Source organism: Pseudochaenichthys georgianus, unplaced genomic scaffold (genome assembly GCF_902827115.2).
Source record: "Pseudochaenichthys georgianus unplaced genomic scaffold, fPseGeo1.2 scaffold_549_arrow_ctg1, whole genome shotgun sequence".
NCBI lineage: Eukaryota > Metazoa > Chordata > Actinopteri > Perciformes > Channichthyidae > Pseudochaenichthys > Pseudochaenichthys georgianus.
This window is the reverse complement of record NW_027263110.1, coordinates 45,566-72,170: the sequence shown is the minus strand read 5'-3', so window position 1 is coordinate 72,170 and position 26,605 is coordinate 45,566. Positions and strand designations below refer to the sequence as shown.

At 43.5% G+C, this 26,605-nt stretch overlaps 2 protein-coding genes across 2 annotated transcripts; one reads left to right on the top strand and one right to left on the bottom strand.

The window, feature by feature from the left end:
• The first annotated feature begins 804 nt into the window (after positions 1–804).
• Positions 805–1,755, top strand: LOC117443164 (olfactory receptor 2AG2-like). The gene has a single exon (XM_034079115.1). The coding sequence runs from the start codon at positions 805–807 to the stop codon at positions 1,753–1,755; it is 951 nt and encodes a 316-aa protein (XP_033935006.1).
• Positions 1,756–12,833: 11,078 nt separating this feature from the next.
• On the bottom strand, positions 12,834–13,781 carry LOC117443163 (olfactory receptor 6N2-like). The gene has a single exon (XM_034079114.1). The coding sequence runs from the start codon at positions 13,779–13,781 to the stop codon at positions 12,834–12,836; it is 948 nt and encodes a 315-aa protein (XP_033935005.1).
• Between the last annotated feature and the right edge of the window lie 12,824 nt (positions 13,782–26,605).

The window sequence follows — 26,605 nt, the reverse complement described above, 5'->3', positions numbered from 1 at the left end:
CAGGTCAGTTTCTCCTCATGTTTACTGATATTATGTTTCTCTGTTTTCATGACTAATCATATATTAACATTCTTTAAATTAATCTTATATCTATTAATGTTCTGTGTATGTATTAACACATTTGTTGAACCAGGTGGAGTCAGGTCTCTTTCTGATGTTTCTCACGTTTCGTGTTCACGTACATTGAATGGTTCACGGTGGTGATGCATAATGGTATGTATTAATATTTTAACAGGTGGATTCAGGTCCGTTTCTCCTCATGTTTCGTGTTCACGGTAATAATCTTTCTGCCTTTTCCTGATTCATTATGAAACTAAATATGTACTTTATATTAATTCTGTATATATTAATGTTATATAAATTGAAGTTAATGTTTAAACAGGTGGATTCAGGTCAGTTTCTCCTCATGTTTCGTGTTCCTTGTGATGATTGTTCTGCTGGTTTATGACTAATTTCACATATATTAATGTCATGTTTCTCATTTTTCGTGTTCATTGCGATGATGCTTTTGCCTGTTTCTGATTCGTGATAGATATTTATCATTGACCTATACATTAATGTTAAAGCAGATATTTTAGTATCTGATTAATTAACTGTGAATTCATATTCTATGAATACACGTGTTAAATATGAATGTTAAATAAATGTGTGTTCTAAATATTCCAGTTTCCTTATTACTACTGTATATGTCAATGTGATATAAACTAATGTTATATCCTTTATTTAGATGTCAACAGGTTGGTTAGCTCTGTTGTTGTTGTTGTTGACCTGAGGTCACAGCGTGTTGTTTGGTGGGGTCTCCTCATGACGTCAGCAGGGTTTAACGTGACCTCGTCCCTGACGCTGGTCGGTTTCTCCTCGATGTCTGGCCACAGCTCGCTCTTATTCTTCGTGTTTTTGTTGCTGTACCTCTTCGTGTTGTTCAGTGACTCTCTGGTGATTTATATCATCTGTTCGCAGCGAGCTCTTCACCGGCCCATGTTTGCCTTCGTGGCATCATTTCTGCTGAACTCTCTCACAGGCAGCACACTGGTTTATCCTAAACTTCTGTCTGATCTGTTGCTGTCCGGCGCCGGCTTGGTGCAGGTGTCCCGGACTTTGTGTCAGTGCCAGGGTTTCTTACTTTCCTCTCTTGGTGGAGCTAGCTTCTTGCTGTTGTCGGCCATGGCCTTTGACCGCTACCTGTCCATCTGCCACCCGATGCACTACGCTGTGCTGGTAACTCCTGCCAAGGTGGTGCTGATGCTGCTTTTCTGCTGGATGCTGCCTGCTATTCTAGTGGGAGTCTCAACGCTGCTGGCTAGCCGCTTACCGCTCTGCAGGGCGCAGCTCGACAGGGCCTACTGCGACATCTACAGCCTTGTGAGCCTGAGCTGTGGTGGTGCTGCAGCACAGCTGAGTGGAATATACATTCTGCTGATCGTCACAGCCACAGTCTTCCTGCCTGCAGCCTTCATGCTCTTCTCCTACGCTAGGATCCTCTTCATCTGCCTGCGGCGCTCACGTAGCTTCAGCAGCAAAGCTCTACAAACCTGTCTTCCTCACCTGCTTGTCTTCTTTAACTATTCCATCAGCGTCTACTTAGATCTGATGCTTCGCCGCCTGCAGAGCAACAGAGAATCTGACTCCACCCTCATCACCTCCATCCTGATGATGCTAGTACCTACTGTACTGAACCCCGTGGTGTACGGACTGAAGTTAAAGGAGGTGTTCACGCATGTGAAGAGGCTGCTGAGCTGCCGCAGAGACAGCTGATCCCAACACTGTTTGATTGCCCCACACAAAGATCCATGTAGACGGAAGCATTTGCTGCACATCAGGAGAAACAGTGCGGCCCATATTCAGTTGATCACCACAATCATACCTGAGAGCGGGAAACATTTTCTAGGCCTCCTTCTCGGCTCCCCGTCACCAAGAGGGTCCCGTCTCCGTCCTCCCCAAGAGGGTCCTGTCAACTTCTATATCTAATAAAATATGAATAGGTGACATAAAAGAAAATAACCAAAATGTATGAACAAAAACTAGAAAATAGAGAATAACAAACAAAATATTAAGAATACCGTCAATACCGTTCCAGTGCATAATATGTTTAAGGTACTAGAAGATTGTTTACTTATGTTAAACGTATATTTGAGGTTTGCATTTCTAAGGAAAGGAACATATTTAGTATTCCAGCGTGTGAGGTGGTCTACTAGGGGCCGTGGTGGTTGTACAGCCTGACCGCTGCAGGAAGGAAGGAGCTGTGGTATCTCTCCGTGAAACACCGTGGAGCAGCAGCCTCACTGAAGGAGCTGTGGTATCTCTGAAACACCGTGGAGCAGCAGCCTCACTGAAGGAGCTGTGGTATCTCTCTCTGAAACACCGTGGAGCAGCAGCCTCACTGAAGGAGCTGTGGTATATCTCTCTGAAACACCGTGGAGCAGCAGCCTCACTGAAGGAGCTGTGGTATCTCTCTCTGAAACACCGTGGAGCAGCAGCCTCACTGAAGGAGCTGTGGTATCTCTCTCTGAAACACCGTGGAGCAGCAGCCTCACTGAAGGAGCTGTGGTATCTCTGAAACACCGTGGAGCAGCAGCCTCACTGAAGGAGCTGTGGTATCTCTCTCTGAAACACCGTGGAGCAGCAGCCTCACTGAAGGAGCTGTGGTAATTGTAAGGACATATTTGTATGTATTCATGCAATCTGTGAGGGCTGGTAAGGGTTTTATTGCTTGGGGGAGCTGGAACAAGACCCCGCTGTGGTCTCTGGAATGTGATGGGGGGATGTGTGGATGCTGCAGAGGCTGCAGAAATAGGAGACAGTGAGGGTCAGAGGTGTTTGTTTGAGATGACTGGACCAGTTGTCCTCAAACTCCACCCCCTCCTGTATCATTTGGTATGAAAGCCTATCCGGCTTGCTGTTCTCTCTCTCTCTCCTCGTGCCGCTGGGACTGGGAGGTCGTGGCGGCCTGTGGGCAGGAGCCAGGAGTAGGCCAAACTCCTGACATTACACATATGATACGATATGGTTGTGTATGGTAATGTATTTGATTGTATTGCATTGTGGATTATTGTTTAACGGTTACTTGTATGTTCTGGGTTTCCTCCATGTAAGATAACAGCTATGTTTAGGGACGCGGGGGGATTTGGAAATGCGGCCAAGTTATCATTTAAATCTCCTAACAAATGGTGATCTCCGACGTTTCTGAATAAACATGAGCTGTGGAAGGATTCAGACGACCACACTGGGTCGGGAACAAGCACTTTTAGACGCCTCGGACAATAGCAGGGCCCTGTAGGATTGTCTGTAGGCGTTTCAGAGTGTTTTTGAAGTTTGAATGGAGTATACAATGCATATTTTTTACCATGTTAGGAAAGTTATATATAACACGTGAACGTTGATCGCAAGGTATAGAGAGTCCTGCGTGACGAGAAATAAAAGCAGTTAGCGTGGATCTCAGGTATTTTAGTCCTGAAGTGGCGTAGGAGCGGTGCAGTTCGTGGGATGTGGGTGTAAGTCCCATACGACGGAACCTGGATGATCGATATTTCAGATCGATCCGCCGTTTAAAACTGGGGGTAAATAAGAGTCCAAGACCAAATAAGCGAAAGTGTCAGCGGACTTTTATCTGTTAAATCCTTGGGAGAGAGCGCTAACGTCACCTACATTGTGACGAGACCGGCTCCCGTTTCCCTTGTCTGTAAAAATTAATTTGAAAGGCTGACGTAAACATAACGTTGATCGCAAGGTAGGCAGAGAGTCCTGCGTGACGACATATGAGGCACGTTATCAAGCTAGACAAACTGTACGGGGAATAAATCTGTGTGATTTTTACCTGAATAACCTGTGTGAGCATTGTCTGTGGAAATCAGACGTTCGCTCAGAAGAGTGAAGCTCATTTGTGCTCTGCTGCTGCCATCTAGTGGCTGAAAGGGGGGGAAGCACGTTAATTAAGTCAGATAAATAAAAGCGAAGTCAATATATTGCGTATATTTAAATAAATGAGCTGTCTGTAGGTTGTCATTGGTAAATGTAATGATACAAAAGCAAGCTATTCATCACAATTGTATTTTTAGGTTATGAATAAAACAAAAAGTAGTGGCCTAAGGGATTAGCAGAAAGGTTTTTGAACGCTTGTCAGTTATGACAGGCGCTTCGGTTTTCAATGTGCGCCATCACGTTAAAACAGGATTGGTGGCATTTTCAGTTCATTGCTTGCTTCCACACGCCTTCCCCCTCCTTGTCTCTTTCACGACTATAGTTAATGCATTAGAACGATTGTCGCTGTTCCGGAACGGCCTTTCAAAATAAAAGCCAAAGGCCGCTGTTCGCCAGAGAGGCCTTCACAATAAAACAGCAATTTGCTTAACAATATATTTAACTTATATTACGTCCTTAAATATTGATTTTAATTCATTACAGATCTAACCTGCTTGTAACACAACTTAGATAAACAATTTCAAGTGGTTAGAGGGGGTTTCCTGTCTGGCTCATTTGATTTAGAACTGAAGTAAGGGAGAATAGTGTTTTATGAGTCATTCCTCATGGTTTATAGAGATAAATCATCAGTTTGTCTGGACTTTGATATAGAGATAGGATCATGGTGGAGAAGGAAGACCTTTTTTTGGTTTCAAATTAAAGAAGAGTTTAAGGATGAAGTAAGCAGGACTTCAACTGGTCAAAAGACATTTTAAAGTTTAATATTCTTGGTTAGCAAACAAGACATCTGATTATTATGTCACACATGATAATCTTGCTATAGAAACTAGCTTAAAATATTGGAGAAAATATGTAGATGTTCTTTCGTAGTGTGTGGAATATGTGATGCTGGAAACATGTACGTTTTTCAATGTATAGGAGAAAATGGTTTCCTGAAAGAGTTATGTTGGGTAAATATGTAGCAATGGATGAAACAATTTTTAGAGTGAGTTTTTGTAATATCATTTGTAGACATCAATTAGGTTGTTTAGATGGCATTTAACAATTAAGACAGATAGTATGATTACAAAGAGTCAGAGTGGAAAGGGTTGGATTTATTTAACCTCAGTGTGCTAGATTTTTATAGGTAATGCGTCCCGAGACCTGGACTCCCCCTCTGAGTTAGAAAAGGCTACGATCCCGACCCTCCAAGCAGACAAAAGACCTAACCCAACGGGAGACTCCTCCTTCTCCATCGATCAGACAGAGAACCAGAGCTGAAACAACAACAACAAGACTGCAGCCAGAACTATCTCCACCTGTGGCATCCAGAACCAAACAGCATGCTGACGGGCAGAGATCTACGCTCATCAGTCCCTCAGACGGGACCATGAAGTTCCAAGCTGAGCACAAGAGCAAAGTGTGGGACATGAGAGCAAAATCCGCCCTCCATAAAACAGCAGGGAGACTGTAAAGGAGGAGATGAAATGCAAAGCAGTGCAAGAACATTGGCATGATGGGGCATGCAGATGTAACTGGGCCAATGGCTGACAGCGGATGAAGTTACAGCTGATGGACTGAAGAGAACACAGAATCAGAGGAGTTGGCATGGTCGATTAGAAGTGAGGAGGCCGGGGTCACGGCTTGAGAAAACCAGAGGAGGAGAAAAGGAGAACGGGAATGAGTGAGTTTACACATAAACGCACATTTAAAGCATAAATACGTAAAGACAGAAAGATTTATTAAATTAAAAATAGCAGTAAACTATTAGAGTAAAATGAGAACACACTGAGGGTTCAGAGTACAACCATATTCTTCAATCTTTTCATCATGTTAACAAGATATTCTTTGACATTTTTTGTTCACGTGTGAATAAGGTAGTGGGATAGTTTTAGGAACCACTCTATAAGACAAATCTTTATCTGTATTGATAATGTTAAAGGGAGAGCTGGTGCCAAGCCAGATATCGTATTCCAATCTAAATAATTGTTTTCACCATTGTAGCATAGTTATTACCATGGGAAATATGAAATGACTTCTGTTTTAAATCCTTGATAAAGGAGGAAGTTATTGTTGCATGTTCGGACATCCAGGGTTCCACACACTGCTAAAGAGTTTAACATTGGTTTTTAGGTGGACCAGAATTGATGACATGTGGTTGTTATACCATTGTTATCGTGAACAAAAGATAAATATAAGAAGATGTATTGACCATAAATTAGTCAATTGGTAAATAAAAATAGCGGAAAAGAGGAGAACTATTCAAGTGAAGTGGAAAATCAGTCTAATACACACTGATAAAAAAAGGGGGGGGGGCATGAAGGAAGTATGCACTGGACTTTTTATTCGTGTGTGAATTTGGTAGTGTTTTAATTTATTACAGTATTGATCAGTTCAAAGGGAGAGTTTTAGTAACAGCTCTATAAGATCAGATAAATATTTATTTATATAGGTCATGTTGAAGGGAAAGCTGGTTCTAAACAAAATATAGTATTTCAATTTGAGGTACTGGTTTCATGTTCAGACACCCAGAGTTCCACGCACTGTTAAAGAGGGTAACATTGTTCTTTAAGTGCACCAGAATTGAAGATAAATTGATGGAATGAGTTATGGAATACATAGCAGATCTTTACAGATCCTAGTAATGTTTTGACACAAGATAGTGATGTACACATGTTTCTGAAATAGATCTATTGGTCATTTTAATACTAATTAGGTGTAAATGAATTACAGTAATAGTAATAGTACAATAAGGAAGTGACATTTTTTTGGCTAGACACTTTTCAGGGAATGTGGGAAACAGCAAGGAGGGGTTGGAGATATCTTGAACATTATAGTTGTAATTGTGAATTAATAAATGATGGCGCTCCATATATACAGATTTGTATAGACGGAGGATGCTGGCCTGTGCTGGAACATCAAAGTCTCTGCAGAGCAAGACACATGGCCAAAAAGACTGAGACCAACTGACCGACAGGGTAACTTGGGAAGGCACTGTCAATGACTGACTCTGCGGTGAACCTGACCAAACCTGACAGTGTGAGTGTGAGTGAGTGTATGTCTGCACCTGATCAGTGCAACTGCATGATTTAAAACGATGACTAATCAAGCATGTTTTGGACTAACACATTATTTCTGTGTGATAATAATGTGTGAAATGAGAGGTTTCCTAACATTGCACAAAAGGGGAAACCGTTTCTAACCTACTTGATATTTCACTCCCACAGGACGTGGCGGTTTGAAGAATGTGAAACTCAAACTAAAACATTTGGAATTCTGTTTCTTTTAGGACTGAATGATGGAGAGAAACACTCTCAAGTGTTTACTGGGGGAATGATGGATGTACATTTGGGAAAAATGTTTGGTATTGTCTTATAATCCATTATGACCTGAAGGTTTTCTTCCCATACAGGTTTTTGTTTACACATGAGATAATGTGTAAAAAAGGGGGAGTGTAAACTTTACAATGTACATTTTTCATTTAGGGACTGAAAGGAACCGGCTGGCACAACTCCATTGTTCAATCTGACCATTGATTGACAGTTTTAGAATTGACCTGCTCCATATTTGGGGATAAGAGGCTGTTTGATGAATGTTGACATGTCTCTAGTATTGGTTGAGTTATAGCAGGTAACACAGATAAAGAATCAGGGGCCAAGGGGCTACCAGAGAGATGTAAGTCCAGAATGAAATACTGGAGAGGCTGACCGGTGAGTAATGTTTCAACAGACAACATCATGTAACTAGCCTGGTAAAGAAGTAAAAGCCATAGACTTTGTTGTTTAGGTCATTATGGGGGATATACATTTCATCTACATTTATAATAGAAAGACATTTGATGACAGTTTGTGGGAATTCTGTATTCATTTTTTTTAGTAGGATAATATCTAAGAACTGACGGGTAGAAGCAGTATCACCAGGAAGCCATTCACTTTGTTAGTATTGTGATTTTGGTTGTTTTTGAATCCATAAGATTAGTGTGTTTCTTTACCAGAAACATTAGCAGTTCAAATCATATTTTTAGATTTTTAATGGGATCTGAGGGATTTCATTTAAATAAACACAGATGCTTGTCAGAAATTCAGAGCTATTGAAATATGTTATTTAGTTTACCTAAAGATGTTGTGGTTCTTATTTAGTGGGCACAGTCCAAGTATTAAGATTCTGAAGCTGCACAATTAATTTAGAAAACCTGTGCTCAGACGTCTGTTGTTTTTTCACCAACAGGCTCCAAGTTGCCACGCACTGGTGGGTCAAACAGCCGAGGGCCCCAGAGCCCGGAGCGTAGGCTTGAGGGATTTGTATCAGATTTCTCCACACAGGTTGTGGATGCCAAAAGGGGGGACCCGAGACGCAGGAGGCTGACTGTCAACCCCAGGCTCTCCGGCCCCGACCGAGTGACCCAGAGGACATCCAATGACGTCCGCCTACAAGGAAAGGGGGACAACTGGTACACCTGCGAGGACCCTAGACGACATCAGGACGGATCGGGCTCTCATCATGGAGGTCGACTCGGATGCGGTCATCAGCGGACTGGAGGAGAAGGACCTCGAGGACATCCATCCAGCAGTCGTATGTCGTCCCAGGAGGCATCATCATCGGACCGGAGAAGGAAGATCGGGAGGACATCTATTCAGCATCGACTCGGAAGCCGCCATCAGCAAGCCGGAGGAGAAGGAAGACATCTCTCTAGCAGGCAGCCCAGAAGCCGCCGTCAGCGGATCACAGGGGACTCCACTCTCCGCTGAAACAGGAGTGTGTGTTAAGTGCAACAAGACGGTGTATGGAGCCAGCCAGGCCTGCCAAGCTATGGGCAGCCTCTACCATGACAGCTGCTTCACCTGCAGCGCCTGTAGTAGGGAAGGCGTTCTACTATGACGCAGGAAGGGTTTTCTGTGAAGAGGACTTTCTGTACTCTGGGTTCCAGCAGTCTGCAGACAAGTGCAACGCAGGTGGACATCTAATCATGGACATGCAGGCCGGCAGGCCCTGGGGATGTCTTACCGCCCCGGTTGCTTCCGCTGCGTCATCTGCAACGAGAGCCTGGACGGAGTGCCCTTCACTGTGGACACTGAGAATAAAAAGTATGGAGACTCAGCAGACAAGGATGCAGTTTTTTGCAAGTGCCTTGTGTAAATTGCACTCTTTTTTTAAGAGTGCAAAAGAGGGAATTGTAAGGAAATATTTGTATGTATTCATGCAATCTGTGAAGGGCTGGTAAGGGTTTTATTGCTGTGGGGGAGCTGGAACAAGACCCCGCTGTGGTCTCTGGAATGTGATGGGGGGATGTGTGGATGCTGCAGAGGCTGCAGAAATAGGAGACAGTGAGGGTCAGAGATGTTTGTTTGAGATGACTGGACCAGTTGTCCTCAAACTCCACCCCCTCCTGTATCATTTGGTATGAAAGCCTATCCGGCTTGCTGTTCTCTCTCTCTCTCCTCGTGCCGCTGGGACTGGGAGGTCGTGGCGGCCTGTGGGCAGGAGCCAGGAGTAGGCCAAACTCCTGACATTACACATATGATACGATATGGTTGTGTATGGTAATGTATTTGATTGTATTGCATTGTATATTACCATTAAAGTGGATTATTGTTTAACGGTTAAGTGTATGCTCTGGATTGCCTTCATGTAAGATAACAGCTTGTGTAGGGACGCGGGGAGATTTGGAAATGCGGCCAAGTTATCATTTATATCTCCTAACATATCTCTCTCTGAAACACCGTGGAGCAGCAGCCTCACTGAAGGAGCTGTGGTATCCCTCTCTGAAACACCGTGGAGCAGCAGCCTGGTTTATTTATTTATAGTGTCGTGGACAGTCCCCATCGATGAACAAAAACTGTCACAAAAACAGTAAATGGTGCGGCTTTAGCCGACACGGCCAGATGGTAATAGACAGTCCCGGCGGGTACTTTACTTTTTTTTTTCACGACAGTGTCTCATGGGATCGTAATATTTAAGAACCTATTAATGTGTTATACCAGATTAATGGAAATAATCTTAGCTAACTGACGATACAAACCATTTTTACCAAAACAAAACACAAGTCTCATAAGAAGCATCGAAATGACCCCTTAGCGAAAAATGCTAACGCACTTTGGCACAGAACTCAAGATAAAAGTACCCTTATTACTTATCGTAGCTGCACTTACAATATATCCGATTAAAGCTGAGACTCCACAGCTTATTTAGGTATATAGTATCATCACTGAGTGATCTGAACTCGGACAGGGGAAGCAAACACAGACATCACAACACGTACCTTTACGTAGCTTCTAGGGGAGATGTCTCACCGTAGCTGTCAATCTGATTAAAAGACGTGTTCAATGGCATTAAAACGAGAAAGAAAAAACGCGGCTGAATCGGTTAATCCATAGGTTTTTAACGTCTCTGTATAAAAAAATTATTTAATTTGTAATCCATAATTCCATTTTTATGTAAAAATCGCAGAGCAAAAGTTAGCTGCTAATGGTAGCCACCAGAGTGGCTGCTGCTTCCAGTCTTGGCTATGCGGCAGTCCAACACATACACACATTACCAAATAAGGAGTGAGAGTGACGCGTAGCCAAAACCGGAAGCTGCATACACTCTGGTGGCTACCATTAGCAGCTAACTGTTGTGCTCCGATTTTTACATAAAAATGGAATTATGGATTATAAACAATTGATTCAAAGCCACAGATACATTATCAACCTATGGATCAACTGCGTTTTTTCTTTCTTGTTTTAATGCCATTGAACACGTCTTTTGATCAGATTGACAGCTACGGTGAGACGATCTCCCGTAAAAGGTACGTGGTTGTGATGTCTGTTTGCTTCCCCTGTTGCGAGATCGGATCGCTCAGATACTATACTTAAATAATCTGTTGAGTCTCAGCTTTAATCGGATATCTTGTATGTGCAGTTTCGATAAGTAATAAGGGTATCTTTATTTTGAATTCTGTGCTAAAGTGTGTTAGCATTTTTTTTCAATGAATAAAACGGTGTGAATACCGCGCATGCGCATACCGCGGTTATCGCCATGACACGGTATATCGTTCAGCCCTAATAGACACCCTTAAAATCACAATATATCAACAGCATTAGTTATAAGAAAATATATAAAATAAAAAGGAGGAAAGACAAGTAGATACCGGTGTGAGGATAAAAGAGAACAATAAACAACACACGTTACTACATACAGTACATGTCACATAGAGCACTTCACACAACAGAAACGAGGGGCAACATCCATGATCACAACATGTAACACTCACGCCATACTCAACACAGACTAGTGTGTGCAGGGTTAGTTCTCAGTGAACCATGTTTTGAAGTGAGCTGTGTCTGTATGTCTTTGATTTGAGTGGGTAGAGAGTTCCAGTGTTGTATTGCTGTGACCGAGAATGATGACTGACCAAAAGCACTCTTCCTGAATGGGACTGATAGGTCGCCACGTGTGGAGCTTCTCGTGGTCCGTCTGGTGTTGTTACGTTGAGTACCCAATGAGCTAAGAGGGGGAGGGGCTGTATTGTGCAGGACTTTGTAAACCAGAACGATGTTCCTATACTTTATTAAATCTTCCCAACTCAGGATGTTTGCTTGTTGAGGATGGTACAGTGATGGGAGCGGTTAGGTTTCTGGTCCAGTACTTTGTTATACGTGCACACATAACGATTACTATTGCAATAAGGAAGACATAACACAAGTTAATAACGGTGAACATTCTAGTGTTTGCTGCATGTTCGGAGTCGGCACTCACTCAACATCATCACTGTGGGTTCGGGGGTCTTTAGCTACTAGCTTGGTGTTAGCATGTTGCCTCTGCAGGTGCTTGGAGAGGATTGATGTTGTGTTTGCAGCAGTGCACCTTACCGTCACATTCCTGTCCTTTCTTCTTACAAATTAAAAATAATGGGCATACCTCCACCCCTCGAAAGTTATAGCTGTTGATGTCTCAGTCTGCAGCTCAACCCCTGAGACAGCTGCATGTGGACAAGTCGCGCAGATGTTACGCAAATATAAACCTGCGGTGGAAATCCCTCCAGTGACTTGAGATTTTTAAAATGTTAAAAGTTAGACCATCTTATCTACCCCTGGAACTAGCTAAACTGGTTATAAATGTTTATTATTTACCGTCATGTCGGGTCACTCATTACTGGATCAGCGAGCTGCATGAGACACAGACGGGCTGTCAGGAGAGAGAGGCTCCGCTCATTAAACCCGCCGTGTTATTATCCAAAGTGACTGTACACTTCTGAATGTTAGTAACTACAGTGTGATTATGAATTCATAAAAGTAACACCCTTCTTGTGAGACTTGTGTTTTGTTTCGGTAAAAATGGTTCGTACAGTAACAGACACCCTGAAAGGCGAACCTCAGATATTTCCCGTGTGGATAATATACTGGGATGTGGAAATACGCGTCTTTCAGGTCGACTGATGTGAACCAATCGTTTTGGCGCACGAGACGCAACAGAGAGGTGTGAGTGAGCATTCTGAATTTGTATCTTTTGAGATATTTGTTCAGAGCCCTCAAATCTAGTATAGGCTGAATCCCGTTCCCTCCCCGTTTGGGAACGAGGAAATACTTGGAATAAAAGCCGCTCTGATATTATATATATTATGCACCGGAACGGTATTGACGGTATTCTTAATTTTGTTTGTTATTTTCTAGTTTTTGTATTTGTTCATACATTTTGGTTATTTTCTTTTATGTCACCTATTCATATTTTATCAGATATAGAAGTTGACAGGACCCTCTTGGGGGGGACGGAGACGGGACCCTCTTGGTGATGGCCCATGGTGACGGGGAGCCGAGAAAGAGGCCTAGAAAATGTTTCCCGCTCTCAGGTATGATTGTGGTGATCAACAGAATATGGGCCGCACTGTTTCTCCTGATGTGCAGCAAATGCTTCTGTCTACATGGATCTTTGTGTGGGGCAATCAAACAGTGTTGGGATCAGCTGTCTCTGCGGCAGCTCAGCAGCCTCTTCACATGCGTGAACACCTCCTTTAACTTCAGTCCGTACACCACAGGGTTCAGTACAGTAGGTAGTAGAATCAGCATGGAGGTGATGAGGGTGGAGTCAGATTCTCTGTTGCTCTGCAGGCGGCGATGCATCAGATCTAAGTAGACGCTGATGGAATAGTTAAAGAAGACGAGCAGGTGAGGAAGACAGGTTTGTAGAGCTTTGCTGCTGAAGCTACGTGAGCGCCGCAGGCAGATGAAGAGGATCCTAGCGTAGGAGAAGAGAATGAAGGCGGCAGGCAGGAAGACGTTGGCTGTGACGATCAGCAGAATGTATAGTCCAATCAGCTGCGCTTCAGCACCACCGCAGCTCAGGGTGAAATAGCTGTTGATGTCGCAGTAGGCCCTGTTGAGCTGCGCCCTGCAGAGCGGTAAGCGGCTAACCAGCAGCGTTAAGACTCCCACTAGAATAGCAGGCAGCATCCAGCAGAGAAGCAGCATCAGCACCACCTTGGCAGGAGTTACCAGCACAGCGTAGTGCATCGGGTGGCAGATGGACAGGTAGCGGTCAAAGGCCATGGCCGACAACAGGAAGAAGCTAGCTCCACCAAGAGAGGAAAGTAAGAAACCCTGGCACTGACACATAGTCCGGGACACCTGCACCAAGCCGGCGCCGGACAGCAACAGATCAGACAGAAGTTTGGGATAAAACACGGTGCTGGCTGTGAGAGAGTTCAGCAGAAATGATGCCACGAAGGCAAACATGGGCCGGTGAAGAGCTCGCTGCGAACAGATGATATAAATCACCAGAGAGTCACTGAACAACACGAAGAGGTACAGCAACAAAAACACGAAGAATAAGAGCGAGCTGTGGCCAGACATCGAGGAGAAACCGACCAGCGTCAGGGACGAGGTCACGTTAAACCCTGCTGACGTCATGAGGAGACCCCACCAAACAACACGCTGTGACCTCAGGTCAACAACAACAGAGCTAACCAACCTGTTAACATCTAAATAAAGGATATAACATTAGTTTATATCACATTGACATATACAGTAGTAATAAGGAAACTGGAGTATTTAGAACACACATTTATTTAACATTCATATTTAACACGTGTATTCATAGAATATGAATTCACAGTTAATTAATCAGATACTAAAATATCTGCTTTAACATTAATGTATAGGTCAATGATAAATATCTATCACGAATCAGAAACAGGCAAAAGCATCATCGCAATGAACACGAAAAATGAGAAACATGACATTAATATATGTGAAATTAGTCATAAACCAGCAGAACAATCATCACAAGGAACACGAAACATGAGGAGAAACGGACCTGAATCCACCTGTTAAAATATTAATACATAACATTATGCATCACCACAGTGAACCATTGAATGTACGTGAACACGAAACGTGAGAAACATCAGAAAGAGACCTGACTCCACCTGTTTCAACAATTGTGTTAATACATACACAGAACATTAATAGTTATAAGATTAATTTAAAGAATGTTAATATATGATTAATCATGAAAACAGAGAAACATAATCTCAGTAAACATGAGGAGAAACTGACCTGAATCCACCTGGTTAAATATTAACGTGAATTTATATAACATTAATATATACAGCATTAATATAAAGTACATATTTAGTTTCATAATGAATCAGGAAAAGGCAGAAAGATTATTACCGTGAACACGGAACATGAGGAGAAACGGACCTGAATCCACCTGTTTAAACATTTATGTTAATACATACACACAACATTAATAGTTATAAGATTAATTTAAAGAATGTTAATATATGATTAATCATGAAAACAGAGAAACATAATCTCAGTAAACAAGAGGAGAAGCAGACCTGAATCCACCTGTTAAAACATTAACGTGAATATATAACAATAATGTAAGAAACATTTATACATATGACTTCAAAATAACATTTATAAGTGAGATATTAAACTAAGATTAGCACAAGGAACACGAAACGTGAGGAGAAACTGACCTGAATCCACCTGTTTAAACATTAACTTCAATGTATATAACATTAATATATACAGCATTAATATAAAGTACATATTTAGTTTCATAATGAATCAGGAAAAGGCAGAAAGATTATTACCGTGAACACGAAACATGAGGAGAAACGGACCTGAATCCAGCTGGTGAAACATTTATGTTAATACATACACACAACATTAATAGTTATAACATTCATTTAAAGAATGTTAATTATGATTAATCATGAAAACAGAGAAACATAATCTCAGTGAACATGAGGAGAAGCAGACCTGAATCCAGCTGGTGAAACATTAATATAACATTAATGTAGATATGATGAAGCACGTACAGACAGAGACAGCATCTCAGTGAACAAGAAGAGAAACTGACCTGAGACCAGCTGGTGAAACATTAATGTAGATATGATGAAGCACGTACAGACAGAGGCAGCATCTCAGTGAACAAGAAGCTGTGAAGCTGCTTTTATCACCATCCTTCTTCCTCCGTGGAGATCATTGTATATTCATTAAAGGTCATCTGCCAATCACAAATATCTTGTTGTTTGGAATGGCAGGTTCTGAGAAGGCAATGTCAAGTTAATGTAAAACAGACATAAACATCTTCAAATAGTAAAAACTACTTGTATGCTAAAACCTCTCGTTCTTAACACAGACTATATTCAGGGTCGATATGGGTTGAACTGAGATTCCCACACACACACTTTAAGATGTTCCGATACGCCCGACCGATACAAAGCACGGCTTTGAAGGAAAGGATGAAGTCACTAATCATGTAGTTGCTTTGAACTGTTCTTTGGTAAGTGTGCAGAGCAATGGTGATTTAAAGGTTGAATATTTGTGTATATATTAATGATTAATGTAAATTAATTCCAGTTAAATGTAACTATTAGGAAGACGGTTCTGTTTGTAATACTTTCTATTTTCATTGTGTTATTTGGTGGCATCAATGTGTGCATGTGATACAGGAGCAGTGTCTTTCGGGCCTCGTAGCCCTTAAGGTCAGAATAAAGAGATCCTCGACCACGCACCGCATAGAAAGGTTCAACCTGTCTGGGAATGGATGCAAAACATCTGTTGTCTCATTATCATCTATTTGCTGAGGTTTGGTTTTGAGTCCAAACGTGTTAAAGCAGGAACACGTGCAGCGCTGTGGGCCGCCGGTTAGCATCTGTTCCCTTCATGAGCACATCCAGTGTGACTGACATCCAATTAACATTCATGGCAGAGCACACATTTAATTAACCAGAAAAACCCAATCTTTCACTTATTCGGGATGGACATGATCCTCAGAGACGTTTAATTATATTTCAATCATCCGTCTTTCTTGGTCATTGTGCAATATTACTCATTATGAATAAAACACACCAGGAGACAGCTCTTCGGGTCCCGCGGGGAAATACCCGTTGTGTCCTCGTTACGGCCTCTAATGTAATCTGACTGGCAGCTCAACGCCCTCTCTCAATCACTGTGCTGGACAAAGACGACAACTCCACTCATTTAATAAGCTTTTTACTTTAGAAATCATTAAGAGGTGTTAATATGTGGAGATTATCCCGCTGAACTAAACGTATAAGAATCATAAACATTTGTTTAAAGAGCAACTTGCAGGTTAGAGACCCCAGTGAATAAAGAGAGACAGCAAGCGCATTTCGTGGCATCTGCAGGCAGTGGCAAGTACTTCCGGCATATGCCACAACTTACCGAGGCATCTGCCGCTGCTCAACGGGAGTTGCCACAAGATGCCAGAGTAAGAGAAGGTTTACTGTAGCTGCCACTCGCCTTCCGTGGCCAATGCTGCTATTTAAACCCGTATTTATCGTGTAAAATGTCGCTGTTTATGCATGACTTTATCGAACTGATCTGTACACAGGACTGATGATCTGTACACAGGGTTGGGTTGAAACGGAATACATGTAACGGCGTTACGTAATCAGAGTATAAAAATCAAGTAGCCTAACTGTATTCAGCTCGCGTTACATTTGATTGAATCTGATTACAGTTACTTTTGTAAACCTGAAGTGAATACATTTTGGAATACTTATTGGAATTATTGGTGGAAAAGTTTCCTCACAAAATGTAATATTCATTACCGGCAGAGCTGTGTGCACAGTGCAGCAGCATGTCTGAGAGGCCCCGCCCCCGCACGCAGTGAGAGAGAGATCTCTTTAAAAATATATTGAAAGTTAGAAACGGAGATGGTTCGATAAAAGTGCAAGATAATGTTTATGTAGCATTTCTTTATTGTCGAAATGATGACATTTCATAACGGGATAAAATCAAAGTGAATGGCCTGCTGCTGCTGAAGGCATGGGGCAAATATAACTGTCCTTTGCCTAATTTATAAAGTAAACCTTAGCATCTCACTAGCAGTGGCAACTGCAATCAGTTACAGCTGCCCTAAGTCTGTAGCCAAGTCTAATAACACCAGTGTACACGTTGCTGTGACCATACAGATATTTATTTGTTAATTATTTGTCTTTACTAGTAATAATACACCTGGTTTATCGTAGCAAGCAGTGGAAACTACCCTCAAGAAGCGACAATTGCCAAGGGCGTTGCAACCCTCACTCGCCAATATTTCATCATAAATATAGCACGTTTGTTTATTGTAGCAAACCATGCTCCAAGTAAAATTGAATAGAAATGATGATGTATAATCTTTTTGAAAATTAGAGATCGCACATCAGTCCTGTGTACAGATCAGTTCGATAAAGTCATGCCTAACCAACAACATTTTACACGATAAATACGGGTTTAAATAGCAGCATTTGCCACAGAAGGCGAGTGGCAGCTACAGTAAAGCTTCTCTTACTCTGCCATCTTGTGGCAACTCCCGTTGAGTAGCGGCAAGATGTGGCCTCTGTGGCAGATGCCGGAAGTACTTGCCACTGCCTGCAGATGCCACGAAATGAGCCAGGCCCTACTGTGATAATAAATGTGTAGGAAAATGATGGATACACTAGATTTTCCAAAAAATATACTCCACAGTGACTTCTGGCGACATTTTTACTTCCGCATAAAAAAAGACCACCCGCGTGACCTCCCGCGTGTGACGTCACATCAGGGAGAGCGGACGGTCTAACGTATGAATAAACATGGATCACAATAGAAGTTTTGACACGGAAGAGGTTGGAAATGTATATTTGAATGCATATGACGGACCACAACCATATAATTCTGAGACTGCTAGGCGTCTACGAGACCAGGAGCAGCCAAGGATTAGAAGAAATAACGGCCATCGGAGAGAAAGGTAGCAGTGGTGGCTCAAAACCTGCAAGTTGCTCTTTAACAAACCTGGTGCGTAGGTGCTGACTTGTCTATTAAAAGTATTTTTGATACACTTTCAATTGTGCTTACAGCCAATTATTTTTACTGTACAACATGACCGGAGAGATTTATATTCTACCATTTTTACAGTCAAATACCGGCTAACAGAAACACTGAGTATTGAAGAAAACTGTGACGCTCCTCTCGCTCCCAGGAGAGAAACTTAAAATAAAGTGGAGTCTCTGAGAAGGTTCAAACGGGTACTTTAATTAAGTAACGTGGTCATGGGACAAGCAGAAGGTAAAGAAGAGACAAATGCCGGTGTTGTCTCGGTGGTGGCAGCTGCGAAGAAGGAAGGGCAGAGTTGTGCTCACCCGCCGCCTTATATCCTCTCTCGTGCTGAAGAAGGGGGCCCCGCCTTAGTCTTCAATGTCCGAGATCGCGTTAAACAGAGGATTTAGACATTTTACATTCATTGCTTACATCCACACGCCTTTTCTCCTCCTTATCGCTTTCATAACTTTTTATTTATTGCATTTTAACGGCTGTAATTCATTACTTTAATAATACTGGAAATACTTTACGGCAGTTATCATTTACGGTAGTTCCGGATGTTGTCATACCAACTCACGTCTGTAAACAAAACGTATTAAAATAACTGTACCTTCATTTAAAAACCCTCCTGTTGTCTTCGTTTCCCCTTACTTTGGTGTTCGCGGTCAAATGTGACCGGTCCTGTTTTAACTATTACATTAGCACAAAAACCATTAATCATCACCAAATTTCATTTAACACCCTTTCAAACTGTACATATTGTATCAGACTACTTGTATACATGAAAAACTGCAGTAAATATACAAATAATAGACACTGAACATGTATTGCGTGTGCCAGGTGTGATTCACATGGGGGGATGGGCACATAAGAGCGGGAAATGTGTCAAATTGTTCTGTGTGTTTGTGAGTGCCAGGTGTGATTCACATGGGGGGATGGGCACATAAGGAGGGGGGGAACACGTCTAGAGTATGGGTGTGTGTGTGGGTGTTTTATCTGATCCGGATGGTTACTCGTTCCTTTAATTTATGGCGGCATTTTTGAGCGGTAACACCATGGGTGTTACAAAGTTGACTAAATCATCCAAAATGCAATGAAAAGTGGTGATCAGCAATTGTATATGTTCAAACGTCTACTGTGAAGGATATCATAAAGCCTTAATGCACTCGAATGTAAAACAAAATAATTATGATTGATGGAAGTAGTAAATCGGTCAGCTTTGACCCGAAGACAACAGGAGGGTTAATATTCAGCAATAGTAATATCTCGATGTCTATAGATGTAGTGTTAAAGTCAGTCGGCTTTGGTGTGCAATACTCTTTAGTTTAAACTAAATTATGCCATAAAACATTGATTTTAATTTCTAACAGTATTTGAATATAGAAACCACCCCACATGTATAGCTTTGTGTGGTGCAGGGTTCACGAGAGGATCCGCAATCACACTTTGTTGCGTAGCTTCAGTGTCGTAGCCGAGATGCTGTTGATGGTGAGATGTGTCTGCCGTTTACTCTCAACTGTTTGACCGGTATGATGCACCATCCAGTACTGAGAGTGCATTTTAACATACTACATATTGGCCCTCATGCTCCCAGACAGTACACGTACATACAAAAGTACTGAGATGTCACTCACATAAAGTGAGAAGCCTGCAGGGCAGAGGTCAGGGCGGTAAAACATCCTGCAGATGATGAAATGATGTTTGTGGTTAATGAGCTGCAGCGTGGACTCTGTGGACTAACGAGCTCCGGCCTTAATGAGAGCTGTTAACGAGCTGCTCTCAGGTGACCTCATCAACACACTGACCTGTTTGCTTCCTTACATTGTGCTGCTGTAATCACCCAGAGGCTAAACCTGCACAAACAAGACAAAGCAATAATCAAAGCAAATTAAAGAGTCAATATGTAAAGAAAATAACGTCAAAGCTATTTTTTGGTGCTATTTATTGTCATTTTAAAATACTTTTTATCAAAACACACTGAAGGAAATGGTCAGCTTGGGTTCATAGGGGCAGAATAATCCACTTGAGGTGCTCCAGTGAGTGTTAGTGCGGCACATAAACGGGCCCAAGCTGTAAATATAATGATCATCAATAGACACAAAAAGGATAAGTGCCAAACCAACACAAGAGAAGCAAAACGGCACCTAGACCTCCAACAGCTTGAAATAAGGACATCTATACAGGGCTCGAGCTTAAGGTCGTCCCGGAGCCAAAAAAAATAGGGTCGGGGAGGATAAAAAAAAATGTTGGGACGAGAGTTAAAATAAAAATACCCTGCTAACTCTACTACGAACGGCGATGAAAAGGAAACTGACTGCAAGTGTTGTGTAGCACACAGTTATTAAACCTCCTTGTCAACATAAACACACACGCACAAAACATTTAGCAACACACACACACACACACACACACACACACACACACAACACACACACACACACACACACACACACACACACACAGTACGTATACCGACAGCCAGCGGCCCGCACATTTCTGGCCCGTGAATAATGAGAACTCTCCATCTCATTCAGTCCTTAGCAATATGCTGCGCCTCTCCCCATGTAGGGATGGGTACCGAGCCCCGGTATCAAACGGGCCCCGGGCCGGAATTAGGAAAGAACGTGGTACCGTTAAGCTCCGACGTTATGGTACTGAAGACATTTAAAAAATATACGTCTTCTGTATTATTGCTACATAAACATTATATCGCAGTTTTATTTTCGCCAACTCCGTTTCTAATACGCAAAAAGACTACAACATGCGTCTGATGTATTTTCGATCTTTCCAATCCAGATGAGAGAGATCTCTCTCCCGTCTGTGTGCGAGGGGGCGGGCCGTTTGTAAAGGTCTCCTGACTGTGTTACTGTAAGAAATTAAAATCAATGTTTAATGATGTAATATAGTTTTAAACATACAGTAATTTTAAAACTATTTTATTCTGAATACAGTTCCGGTTAAAGTTTACTTTGAAAAGCTGTATTGAGAGACGACAACAATGACGACTTCCGGTTTCACGTTAAAATGCATTAACCCTCGTGTTGTCCTCCGATCCCCTACACGCCCCGTGTCCTCCCTTTCACCGGGTCAAACTGCGAAACCGCACCGCGCTCACGGATCGCCGCGCGAGGGGCAACCCGCGGGGCTGTAGGCGAGCGCGCAGCTTTTGCAGACGTATCTGCCGCTTCCGCAGCACACCGCGTGCGTCTTACGGTCCTTTTTGGACGGGCAGATCTGACACCTCTTGCTCGCCTGGGCACGGGGCCGGGACGCGGAGGAGGAGGAGAACGGGGAGTCCGTGCGCGGGGAGTCCGTGCGCGCAGAGTCCGTGCCTGCGTCACCGTTACCACCTTCTCCGCCGCCGCCACAGCTGGCCCGTTCGCGAGCTCCTTCCGCGCGGACGGCTTTCACGACCGCGGCCGAGGTGCGAGGGAGACGCTTCCTCCTCTCGATGAACGGAGCCACCAGCGCTTGCCCAGCCGCTCCAGGAACACCCTCCTCTTGTTGCGCTTCCCGGGCATCCACCCGGGGTTGAGCTCTCGCCACACGACAAAGGCGTTGTAGCAGGACACGTCCAGGATGTTGTGGAAGACCACCAGGGGCCAGCGCGCGGTCATCCTCCTGCAGCTGCAGGCGCCGATCACCTTGTCCAGGTTTTCCACGTTGCGGTTGTAGTCGGCGCGCTCGCTGATCTCGGGGGGCCCCGTGTGCCGCGTGCTCAAGAGAACCACGTTCCTGCCCTTCTAGGCTAGATGGGACGGGGTGGCGGCGAAGGAGGGAGGAGGGTCGCTCTGACCCGGGGTTGGCCGCGGTGCTGCTGCTGCTCGGCGAAGGAGGGAGGAGGGTCGCTCGGACCCGTGGGAGGGAAGCTGCGGGGAGAGCTAGGCTAGACGGGACGGGGTGGCGGCGAAGGAGGGAGGAGGGTCGCTCGGACCCGTGGGGCTGCGGAGGGAAGCTGCGGGGAGAGCTAGGCCAGACGGGACGGGGTGGCGGTGGGAGGAGGGTCGCTCTGACCCGGGGGTCGCTCGGACCCGTGGGGCTGCGGAGGGAAGCTGCGGAGAGCCAGGCTAGACGGGGTGGTGGTGGATGCGGCGGTGGTGCTGGTGGCGGTGAAGGAGGGAGGAGGGTCGCTCGGACCTGTGGGGCTGCGGAGGGAAGCTGCGGAGAGCCAGGCTAGACGGGGTGGTGGTGGATGCGGCGGTGGTGCTGGTGGCGGTGAAGGAGGGAGGAGGGTCGCTCGGACCCGGAGGGCGGCGGGGAGGCGGAGGGTTAGAAGGGACTGGAGGCTGAGGACGAAGGGGTGGGTCGCTCGGACCCAGAGGGCTGCGGACCGGTTGGCGAAGGATGATGGGGGAGGAGGACGAGGAGAACGAGGAAGAGCAGGATTAGGAGGGTCGCTCGGACCCCGAGGGCTGCGGAGGGGCGACGTGGAGAGCTACGCTACACGGAGGGTCCCCCTGACCCGAGGGACAACGGGATGGTTAAACAAATGTTTATGATTCTTATACGTTTAGTTCAGCGGGATAATCTCCTCATATTAACACCTCAATAACACCTCGAATACAGCTGGGCTGAGGCGGTCCTCCAAAATGTTCGTGTTTTTAGAAAGCTAATGTAAGCTAGCTATTGAACGTTTGATAGGGAACATTAGTAAGGGAAAGTTCCCCCTTATTGGCACACCAACCATGGGATGGTTCCTAATATTTGACACACTGCAGCCTGTTCTCTGGGTAACAGTTAGTGACTCTCCTCCTATTTTTAAAACACTTTCCCCCACATTCAGAAGACTTTCCCCCAGGTTTAAAGCACTTTTCCTGGGTTAGAAAGTGAGGTGCTGCAGCTTGCTTCTCACTAAAAATGATTTATAATCATTACTTTTGTATTCAAGTGATTTATTTTATCATTAATATGGTTCCCTAAAACTATGCACCTACTCTGGAGCTCACTGGGGTCCTGCATATGCTTTGATCAAAAGCATTTCTAGCTGTCTAACGTTGGCTTTTTGTAGTAAATGAGTGGAGTTGTCGTCTTTGTCCAGCACAGTGATTGAGAGAGGGCGTTGAGCTGCCAGTCAGATTACATTAGAGGCCGTAACGAGGACACAACGGGTATTTCCCCGCGGGACCCGAAGAGCTGTGTCCTGGTGTGTTTTATTCATAATGAGTAATATTGCACAATGACCAAGAAAGACGGATGATTGAAATATAATTAAACGTCTCTGAGGATCATGTCCATCCCGAATAAGTGAAAGATTGGGTTTTTCTGGTTAATTAAATGTGTGCTCTGCCATGAATGTTAATTGGATGTCAGTCACACTGGATGTGCTCATGAAGGGAACAGATGCTAACCGGCGGCCCACAGCGCTGCACGTGTTCCTGCTTTAACACGTTTGGACTCAAAACCAAACCTCAGCAAATAGATGATAATGAGACAACAGATGTTTTGCATCCATTCCCAGACAGGTTGAACCTTTCTATGCGGTGCGTGGTCGAGGATCTCTTTATTCTGACCTTAAGGGCTACGAGGCCCGAAAGACACTGCTCCTGTATCACATGCACACATTGATGCCACCAAATAACACAATGAAAACAGAAAGAATTACAAACAGAACCGTCTTCCTAATAGTTACATTTAACTGGAATTAATTTACATTAATCATTAATATATACACAAATATTCAACCTTCAAATCACCATTGCTCTGCACACTTACCAAAGAACAGTTCAAAGCAACTACATGATTAGTGACTTCATCCTTTCCTTCAAAGCCGTGCTTTGTATCGGTCGGGCGTATCAGAACATCTTAAAGTGTGTGTGTGGGAATCTCAGTTCAACCCATATCGACCCTGAATATAGTCTGTGTTAAGAACGAGAGGTTTTAGCATATGAGTAGTTTTTACTATTTGAAGATGTTTATGTCTGTTTTACATTAACTTGACATTGCCTTCTCAGAACCTGCCATTCCAAACAACAAGATATTTGTGATTGGCAGATGACCTTTAATGAATATACAATGATCTCCACGGAGGAAGAAGGATGGTGATAAAAGCAGCTTCACAGCTTCTTGTTCACTGAGATGCTGCCTCTGTCTGTACGTGCTTCATCATATCTACATTAATGTTTCACCAGCTGGTCTCAGGTCAGTTTCTCCTCTTGTTCACTGAGATGCTGTCTCTGTCTGTACGTGCTTCATCATATCTACATTAATGTTTCACCAGCTGGTCTCAGGTCAGTTTCTCCTCTTGTTCCCTGAGATGCTGTCCTCTGTCTGTACGTGCTTCATCATATCTACATTAATGTTTCACCAGCTGGACTCAGGTCAGTTTCTCCTCTTGTTCACTGAGATGCTGTCTCTGTCTGTACGTGCTTCATCATATCTACATTAATGTTTCACCAGCTGGTCTCAGGTCAGTTTCTCCTCTTGTTCACTGAGATGCTGTCTCTGTCTGTACGTGCTTCATCATATCTACATTAATGTTTCACCAGCTGGTCTCAGGTCAGTTTCTCCTCTTGTTCACTGAGATGCTGTCTCTGTCTGTACGTGCCTCATCATATCTACATTAATGTTTCACCAGCTGGTCTCAGGTCAGCTTCTCCTCTTGTTCACTGAGATGCTGCCTCTGTCTGTACGTGCTTCATCATATCTACATTAATGTTATATTAATGTTTCACCAGCTGGACTCAGGTCAGTTTCTCCTCATGTTCACTGAGATGCTGCCTCTGTCTGTACGTGCTTCATCATATCTACATTAATGTTTCACCAGCTGGACTCAGGTCAGTTTCTCCTCATGTTCACTGAGATGCTGCCTCTGTCTGTACGTGCTTCATCATATCTACATTAATGTTATATTAATGTTTCACCAGCTGGACTCAGGTCAGTTTCTCCTCATGTTCACTGAGATGCTGCCTCTGTCTGTACGTGCTTCATCATATCTACATTAATGTTTCACCAGCTGGACTCAGGTCAGTTTCTCCTCATGTTCACTGAGATGCTGCCTCTGTCTGTACGTGCTTCATCATATCTACATTAATGTTTCACCAGCTGGACTCAGGTCAGTTTCTCCTCATGTTCACTGAGATGCTGCCTCTGTCTGTACGTGCTTCATCATATCTACATTAATGTTATATTAATGTTTCACCAGCTGGACTCAGGTCAGTTTCTCCTCATGTTCACTGAGATGCTGCCTCTGTCTGTACGTGCTTCATCATATCTACATTAATGTTTCACCAGCTGGACTCAGGTCAGTTTCTCCTCTTGTTCACTGAGATGCTGTCTCTGTCTGTACGTGCCTCATCATATCTACATTAATGTTTCACCAGCTGGACTCAGGTCAGTTTCTCCTCTTGTTCACTGAGATGCTGCCTCTGTCTGTACGTGCTTCATCATATCTACATTAATGTTTCACCAGCTGGACTCAGGTCAGTTTCTCCTCATGTTCACTGAGATGCTGCCTCTGTCTGTACGTGCTTCATCATATCTACATTAATGTTTCACCAGCTGGACTCAGGTCAGTTTCTCCTCTTGTTCACTGAGATGCTGCCTCTGTCTGTACGTGCTTCATCATATCTACATTAATGTTTCACCAGCTGGTCTCAGGTCAGTTTCTCCTCTTGTTCACTGAGATGCTGCCTCTGTCTGTACGTGCTTCATCATATCTACATTAATGTTTCACCAGCTGGTCTCAGGTCAGTTTCTCCTCATGTTCACTGAGATGCTGTCTCTGTCTGTACGTGCTTCATCATATCTACATTAATGTTTCACCAGCTGGTCTCAGGTCAGTTTCTCCTCTTGTTCACTGAGATGCTGCCTCTGTCTGTACGTGCTTCATCATATCTACATTAATGTTTCACCAGCTGGTCTCAGGTCAGTTTCTCCTCATGTTCACTGAGATGCTGTCTCTGTCTGTACGTGCTTCATCATATCTACATTAATGTTTCACCAGCTGGTCTCAGGTCAGTTTCTCTGTTTTAATGATTAATCTTATAACTATTAATGTTCTGTGTATGTATTAACACATTTGTTGATGTTTCTCACGTTTCGTGTTCACGTACATTCAATGGTTCACTGTGGTGATGCATAATGGTATGTATTAATATTTAAACAGGTGGATTCAGGTCCGTTTCTCCTCATGTTTCGTGTTCCTTGTGATGATTGTTCTGCTGGTTTATGACTAATTTCACATATATTAATGTCATGTTTCTCATTTTTCGTGTTCCTTGCGATGATGCTTTTGCCTGTTTCTGATTCGTGATAGATATTTATCATTGACCTATACATTAATGTTAAAGCAGATATTTTAGTATCTGATTAATTAACTGTGAATTCATATTCTATGAATACACGTGTTAAATATGAATGTTAAATAAATGTGTGTTCTAAATATTCCAGTTTCCTTATTACTACTGTAT